At 39.4% G+C, this 8,488-nt stretch overlaps 1 protein-coding gene across 1 annotated transcript; it reads right to left on the bottom strand.

Annotated features, from left to right (window-relative positions):
- Positions 1-747: 747 nt before the first annotated feature.
- GKN1 (gastrokine 1) lies at positions 748-7,711 on the bottom strand. The gene is made up of 6 exons (XM_013051067.2): positions 7,260-7,711; positions 4,815-4,868; positions 4,342-4,479; positions 3,038-3,148; positions 2,063-2,210; positions 748-1,378 (listed from the first exon to the last, which is right to left on the bottom strand). The coding sequence occupies exons 1-6, from the start codon at positions 7,269-7,271 to the stop codon at positions 1,284-1,286; spliced, it is 558 nt and encodes a 185-aa protein (XP_012906521.1). The 5' UTR covers positions 7,272-7,711; the 3' UTR covers positions 748-1,283.
- Between the last annotated feature and the right edge of the window lie 777 nt (positions 7,712-8,488).

Genomic DNA, 8,488 nt, shown 5'->3' with positions numbered 1-8,488 from the left:
TTCTAAGAAACATGGGATTCATCAGTTTCCAAAAGTCAGTTATATGACATTGTATCCAGCTTGTGAATCACAGGTTTCTTTCTTTCACACTGCCAGTGACAGGGCAGTATGTAAGGCCTTGATGTTTGATGGGTTTCCACATTTCATGGCTTCAGGGGATTTTGGAAATTCTACTGCTCTGGTAGTACCTGTCATGTGAATAGCAAATAAATTGCATCAGCATAAAGAAAATTATTATAATTGCTTCCCAAGAAGGCCTGGGAAATATTGCATTTTTCCGAATGATGGAATTAATGTCTTTTGTTCTTATGGTTCTTTAGGGGTATCCTAACTGAAGACATTAGCAAGGATTAGATATCCTCTTATGGCATCAGGACTTAAAAAAAATATGTATGGGGAGCATTAACAAAAATGAACTGAGTTTCATATTGTCACACACAACATTTGGGGTCTCTATTTTTTCTGAGCTCTTTCTTCTTCAATGAAGACCCCATTGCTGCACCTACAGCAGGTGACTCCACTCCCCTGGTCAACTGTGAGTCTTTGAACCAAACAGGGTCAGGGAAAATTGGAATTGGGCCATTACCTCTTGAGGGGGAAAGGCATATAAACATGGGAGTTGAGGCTAAGATATTGGTTCAACCCTCTTCTGCCATGAGTATAGACAGAGCCATCTGCAAGATGGAAAGAAGAGAGAAGCAGAATTTAAAGAGGAACAGAGAAGAACTAAGAAGTGGCTTCCGGGAGAGAGAAGGGAGACGTGGGTCTTGATCTCAATATACTTCTTGGTTCCAGTCTCTTTGATTTTCTTGCCCTAAGATTATTTTAGACACTCCAATAGCCTTGCAGTAACCCCTCACCCCTCCTGGTGAAAGGTGGTTTGAGTGGATTTCTGCCCTTGCTGATCTGAAAGATTACTGTGCACATCAGCTGTGGATCCGTCTTTGGAACAGTGGGATTGTCTTGGAGCCATGCCCAGAACTGTGGTTAGTAGTATCCAAAGCATCTGAAAGGCTTCTTTATAAGGGACAGGCCCTGAATATAAGCTAGCCATCGGGTCCCATGCACCTCAACAGCTTCCCACCATCATGTTGCACTTTTGAGCCTGTGCGTTCCAAACAGGAATCATAAGGAATTTAGTGCTAAGTAGGTTTATTAAAACTTGAAGAGGCCAAACATAATCAGCAGAAAACATTTCAGAATGACATGATAAAAATCATCAGAACCCACATTTTTTGCATCGACTCTTCTGATGACTAAACTCCAAGTGACTCTTTTTTTCTTTAACCATCAATTACTTGTCCACAGTAGGAAAAGTTGAGAAGCAACAATACATTAATATCGTAACAACGACTTCTGTAAAAGAACAGGCTGGGCCCTATTAAAAAGAAAAGAAGAGACCGTTATCAGTATCTTTTCAAGGACTCTTGTGTGTGTGTGTGTGTGTGTGTGTGTGTGTGTGTGACAGTTTCCAAGCTAGTTATGCACTAATTTCAAGATCAACCTACCTCTATCACCTGTCTAGCTATTTATCTAGATTTAATCAATCAATTCAGAGATTTGGAAAGTTGCTGTTATATTAGGTAGGTGGATACTTTGTTTATCTGCAAGTCATTCTTTGAAGGTGCAGAAATTAAGTGATTGAGCTGTAAAGAGTCAGTACATTCTATTGGCATTTTCTTTTTCCTTAGCAGTTCAGGCCTTCCTTTAAATATATCTTGCAGTAACTCCAGATCCACTCTTGAAAGGCAGTATTTACTTCCCAGCCTCTCCTTCTCCCACTCCCTCCCAGTTGCGAAGAGCACAGAATCTAAAGCCAGAATGCTTGGGACTGACCCAGATAATAGACCTGTGACCTCTCCCTGTGCCTCAGTTTCCTCATCCAGAAAGTGAGAATAATAATAACTTATCGGGTAAGACTGCTGGCAGGAGCTCCTAATTTAACACACGGAAAGCACGAAGCAAGTGCTGAGTGGTCCGGTGTCTTCTATGGATATGCCCAAGAGTAGTCTGACAATTCCAGCAGCAATACCTTGGCATGTACTCCTGAAAGGCTACTCACCTTTGATCTCCTCAGCCATGTATGTTGGAATCCCCCTGCACATGCTAGCAATGGGTTTTCCTAACTTGCTCAGGTCACTGACTTCTTCAGGGTTGATGGAGTACCTCAGGCCCTTGGGAGGTGGTCCTCCTGGTCCTTCACCCTGAAGCTGAGTGTGGAAAGGAAGAGAGAGAATGAGCTCCCAGCCCAGCGGTTTCTTGAATGAGGGTTGGGTACCAGGCCTGCAGGCAGTATTGCGGGCTACAGTTTTTTTCATAATCAGCATCCACCCTGTATATCTCAGAATTTCTATGTTCCAGAAGATTAAGCTGATGTGAGACCTCAGCTTCTCATAAAAGCAGAAGTCTGGGGTTAAATTTATTCTGAAGCTTGGACCTCATTGGATCACTTTATATTTTTTGAATGGAGCTGTATGATAATCAGTTTCTGAGAATGTTGTTTATTTTCTCTACCTGGTCAATGAAAGGTGACTGTTTTTCAGTTATAGAAACATGAACTCAGGCAAACATTTTAAAGAGCAATGGGTCTACTCTCCCTACTTCACTAAGGTTGGCAGATAAAATATAGGGCACTCACTTATGTTTGAATTTTAGATAAATCATATTGTCCTAAATATTGCATAGGACGTACTTAAGTTAAAAAACTATCCATTGTTTATCTGAAACGCCAACATAACTGGGTATCCACTATTTTCATTTCTAAATATAATAATCTCAACCCAACTCTTGTGGAAAAAATGTACTTGGGGAAGTGTAGACCGCTGCCATTGGCTTGAGCAGAACTTTGCTCCTCTAACAGAAAAGGCAGGTGTGAGCCACAGCACTGAGGGCTGGCTGCTCCTTCTTCTTAGGCCATTACCAGTTCCTCTTCCCTTTTTGTGCTGCACATGACAATGTACTGTGGTCAAGAGGAAATGACTGTGACCTCGTTATTTACTGACCTCCTTTGAGCCAAATTAAAAAGTCTTATTTATACCTTCTTTTCCTTCACCAATTTATCAAGAGTTTGAAGAGAGGGCATGGCGTCCTTGTTCATTCTATGCACAATGCATTTCTTCTTGCCAAAGAGTCTGACTGCAGCAAAGTTCTAGTAAAGAAGACAGTAGATAGTAAGAAGTAGGTTCCCCAAGGAGCTTTTCTTACCAAAAATCAGTTTGACCAGCAGAGGGAAATGGAACTCCAAGATTATGATGAACTCAGATCAGAGCACCGGATCTGGCCCAGTTTTGCAATCGTTTTTGTTGTTAACATTTGTAAGCCTGGAATACAAACTTCTTGAGGGCAGAGACCCAGAGTCTAACTCGTTGCTTTATCTTCAGGTTCTAGCATGGAGTCCCCCTGCACATGTCTGCTTTGCTGAAATAAACTTGAAATTGCTATCACATTTTATTCTCACATGATCTTCATACCATTTCAAGGAGACAGGTCAGACTGGGATTGGTTTTCTAGTTGATCACACGATAAAACTAAGATGATGAAGAGTTGCCTTTTTTCAAAGTACAAAGCTTGTTAAATAAAAAGCTAGTAATTGCAGAATTGGGTCTTCTAACCAGAGTCAAGTGATATTTTGGTTTGGTTTTGGTTTTTTGCTTCTCTTACCAATTAATATTGTCCTTTACATTTCCTTTTTTTTTTTTTGAATTACAGGTGAAATGTCCATTTCTGTCTTTTTAGAAGCAAATTGAATATGGACTGAGATAGGCAGCAGTGATATTGTGCAGGTCTCTCCTCATTACAGAGGGTATCTTCAGGGAAGGCAGAAGGATGTTCATATTTGTCTAACAGCCCCACAATCCTTGGACATAGTAGATCCTAATTACTTTTCCTTGGTCTGAATTTTGACTGTTTGTGGGAAACATTAATAGGGTGTGAAGTGGGTGACCAAAATAAGCACTTTGACCTAGAACTCTATGCTTATGTGCAGACAAATGTTACTTATGATTTAAGTATCATAAGTAACAATGTTACTTATGATAAAGAAATTACTTTGCGTAGGAGTGCCTGGGTGGCTCAGTCAGTTAGGTCTCTGCCTTCTGCTCAGGTCATGATCCCAGAGCTCTGGGTTCTAGCCCTGCATCGGGCTCCTCGCTCTGCAGGGGAGCCTCTCCTTCTCCCACTCCCTCTGCTTGTGTTCCCTCTCTTGTTATCTCTCTGTCAAATAAATAAAATCTTTAAAAAAAATAGAAATCATTTTTAATCCTTTTATGGTTAGCAGACATTTGTTGTTGTTAGAAAAGAAACATATTTGTAAAGAATGTAAATTGTATGTTGGCTACCTACAGTATTATAGTCCCAGAGGGTATTCCAGGAGTCCCATCCATTGTTATTGTCCACATTGGCCACATTATGCTCATTGTTGACGCTCACTGACTGCTGCCCACTTATACCACTGTTGCTGTCACCGCCAATGTTGATCTCCTGAAATTTATAAGAAATTGACAGTAATTTAATACCATGTTTCTTGGCAAATGCACTTTAGTAAGGCACTTCAAAAAGTTTAATACTGGAGCACTTGGGTGGCTTAGTTGGTTAACTCTCTGCCTTCCATTCAGGTCATGGTCTTGGGGTCCTGGGGTTGAACCCCAAGTGTTCCCTGCTCAGTGGGGGGTTTGCTTCTTCCCCTCCTTCTGCCCCTCCCCACTCTGCTAATGCTGACTCTCTCATGGTCTCTCTGTCTCTTGTGTTGCGCACCCTCTCACATAAGGAAATAAAATCTTTTAAAAAATTTATAAAAAAAAAAGTTTAATACTTACATAGGAAGCAAGGGCTGGGGTCAGAAAGACTCCAAGAAGTCCAGCGAAGACAATCTAAAAATCATAAGTAACATTGGTCTACTATCACATGGCAAAAAAAATGCCCTCTTTTTATCTTTACCCAAGCTTACAAAAAATACTAATTTTACCACACTGTTGAGTGGTCCGTCTTTTTTCTTCTTTGACCTTTGTATTCTTTTCAGCCATAGAAAGTTTTAAAGAATGTAAGATTGTAGGAATCATGTTATTGTGGTGTATAGTTTTAGAAGTATTAATGTAGCTCTTACGAAAATATATGTAAGAATAGTATTATAATAATATATAATATATAGTATATTATTATAAATTATATGTACATTATATATAAATTTAAAGTATATATAATATATAATTTGTATATTCATTTATTTATATATTTATAATATATAAATATTTCTGTATATTATATATAATTTATATATTATATATTTATATATTATAATTATATACAATACATATGTATGTTATATATAATATATTTATATAATTATATATTATAGTATATAATTATATACTTCCTTTCTGGTTGGCAGAAAGGAAGTCAGGCACTGTATAGTATATGGTAATTATATAATATAACATAATAATATATATTATATAATTGTATATTATAATAAATATATAATAAAATAATAATTTTAAAAGAAGATTAAATTAAGAATTTAAGATTTAAAATTAAATTTAATTTTAATAAAATTTAAAATTAAATTTAATTAAGAAATTAAAATTTCTTATAAAAGTTTTTCTTATGAAAAAACTATGCATTTTGAAATATTTCATATTTTATGAAAAAACAGCATATAAAAAAACACATTTGACAATGAATAACATACAGGATATGAAAATGGATATAGGTTCTGAGAACTATGTCAGTAAATGATTTACTTTTCTTATTTGATCTGGAATACTTTCTTTCCTTCACAGACCTCCTAGAAAAAAAAGTACTCTTCTTATATTAAAAAAAATTTTTTTAAGCAACGGGTCAGTAAGCAGCCTGGCTGCTACTGAGGGACTGAGGGTGGAAAGTTTTGGCTGTCGAGTGTGGTTGGCAGAAAGGAAGTCAGGCACTGTCGTAGGGCACATGGATTAGTCATTTGTCACTGGGTACATGACATTAGTTATCAGAACACAGAGATTTTATAAGGTGCCTGATTCCGAGTACCTATTAGCATTTTCTTGGCCTGGGACAAACTGGTCTGAGATCTGTCCTAGTGATTCAAGCTAATTGTTTTATTTGCTTAATTTTTCTCCTGATAGCTTAAGAAGAGGTAAAAATGAGTCTCCTAAACAGTGAGAGATGGGGAAAATTTAAGAGATCTACTAGTACAACACAGTTCTTTCACATATGAGGAAGTAAGTTTCAGTTGTTAAGTAACATGGTCAACACTTGTCTTGGCTTGTCACAGCAGAACAAGGAGAGAAACCACATTTGACCTGGGCTCAGAGCGCCTTTTTTTTAAACTGTGCTGTTATTAGAGCTTACTTATAGATAATCATTTTACCTTTGCAACTTCACTCTGAAGCAGCGGCTGCTATAATATAATGTTTAGTATGTTAAAGCAAGAAGACATCCATCGGATTTCTGGCCTCCCTGTGTCTTGCTATAAGTGACACATAGTGCCACCAGTTACTTTGGTAGAATTCTGTGGTCTACCTGCCACGCTCTCAGCCTTTGATCTGGAGCCACAGGGGAAATGCTGCACTAGCTTCATGCTTCAGATGTTTTCATGGATAAATGACTATGGTCAGGATTCAGGCAAGCCGTTCTTACTTGGAGATCCATTTCACAGCAGAGAATGTGACAGTAAGTCTCTCACCCATCTCATTGTCGTTTTTCCTGAACATGCTCGGGAGTTTTGGTCAGAAGAGGAATTCACTGGGGCGCTTGGGTGGCTCTGTGGGCTAAGCCTCTGCCTTCAGCTCAGGTCATGATCTCAGGGTCCTAGGATTGAGCCCCACATCAGGCTCTCTGCTCAGTGGGGAGCCTGCTTCCCCACTCCACCCCCCTGTCTGCTGCTCTGCCTACTTGCTATCTCTCTCTCTGTCAAATAAATAAATAAAATCTTAAAAAAAAAAAAAGTGTGGGGGTGGGATTCAAGAATGTAGAGAAAGATCAGGCATTTTCTAGGGCTTAGGGACTGCCTACTTTGGGACCAGCCCTGAATCAGGAGGACTGGAAGGTAATTTCATTAAGATAGCATGAAATACAACATTCAGACAACTGTCTACTCCCAGTACAACTATCATTCTCCACAGAGATGCTTATAATTGCCATGATTCAATGACAAGAAAGGAGATTTTCTTAAAACAATGGTGAATTGTCCTAAGAAGCAGACCCCTCTTAGCTGAGAATGTTAACAATCCTTAATCATAAGATAATACATTCAAAAGGAAAAATCTACTCACTGTGAGCTTCATCTTGGCTTCACCAAAACAACGGGGTAGAGAAGAAGGCAGGCATGAACTCAGACAAGAACACTTCTCATATTTGTACTTACCTAGATTTACTCAAACTAGGTGTGACTAGGTTGGGCCAAAGATTTATCTTTCTTCATTTTCCATATCTGTGCCATGGTTCGGCACACCAGGAAGCCTTTGGGAATATCAACCTGCTTGCCAAGGCACTTTGACATGGAGCCCAGCTGACTCATCACTGTTGAACTTGAAGATATCCCAACAAACTCAATATGACTTACGATAACTTCTAGTCCAATGGCAGCTGTGGGCGTGGGTATTTTACGTATTTGGTGTCACTCGGAGTCAGAAGAAGAATATCCCTAAAATCAAACAAGAACAGAGATGAGAAACTGTGGACACATTTGGCCTTGCAGATAGCAGGCCTTGCAAATAGCAGGATGTGGGAATAGTTTCCTCCTCGTACTGTTCTTTGAACCCATCTTGATGGTTTAGCGTAGGCAAGATGGGTCTATTAGTGACTCCCAGAACACCTGCTTCCTTTTCTGCACTCCTGAGTTCTCTCACTGACACCACATACCACACACAGTACACAGAGAGTGCCATGCTTGCCACCAGAAAACCTGGGGGCTGTCTTCAGCAATGTCTTCTCACCACCACGTCTAGGCATTTACTTAATCTTGTCATTTTGTCTCAGAAGGGCCCCAGGACTCTGGTCTTGTCCACAGCTTCTTTCAACAGAACTTTTATAATAGTAGTGTGATGGATCACTCCGGTCACTGGTCTTTCATATTCCATCACGTTTTTCCCAAAGTGATCTTTCTAAAGTACATCTGTAAATAAACACAACTCTTCTATGCAAAGAAATGTTCACTGACAGCCTACAGGACGAACTTTAAACTCATTGGAATGGTACAGAAGGTCATTTAAAATTAGGTTTCCAAAACCTCCCCTGCTGCGTCTCTCCTATAATCCCACTACACCAGATTTCCCGCAATTGCTGGAATATTCGGGGTGTTTCACGCCTCTACCCCTTTGTGCATGCTGTTGTCCCACCTTGGAGGGGTACCCTCTTGATTTTCTTTAATTTGTAAGCTGCTATTCATTTGTCAAGGCCCCTCTTAAATACCACTCCTTCCAACATACCTTCCCTAATTCTCAGGGGAGACGCCCCCCCGCCCCCCCCCCCCGAGCTATAAAAGCAACCTCTCCTTTCATTC

The sequence above is a fragment of the Mustela putorius genome, unplaced genomic scaffold, assembly GCF_011764305.1.
Source record: "Mustela putorius furo isolate JIRA1106 unplaced genomic scaffold, ASM1176430v1.1 tig00000224_pilon_pilon_pilon, whole genome shotgun sequence".
NCBI classification, from domain to species: Eukaryota; Metazoa; Chordata; class Mammalia; order Carnivora; family Mustelidae; genus Mustela; species Mustela putorius.
Note: the sequence above shows the minus strand (reverse complement) of the source record. Positions and strands in the feature narration are given on the sequence as shown.

Excerpts from the sequence above, each read along its gene's own strand:
- GKN1 (XM_013051067.2), bottom strand. Across the intron at positions 3,149-4,341 it reads CCCTCTGGGACTATAATACT|AACTTTGCTGCAGTCAGACT; the intron begins GTAGGTAGCCAA and ends CTTCTTTACTAG. Across the intron at positions 1,379-2,062 it reads CATGGCTGAGGAGATCAAAG|GGCCCAGCCTGTTCTTTTAC; the intron begins GTGAGTAGCCTT and ends TCTTTTTAATAG.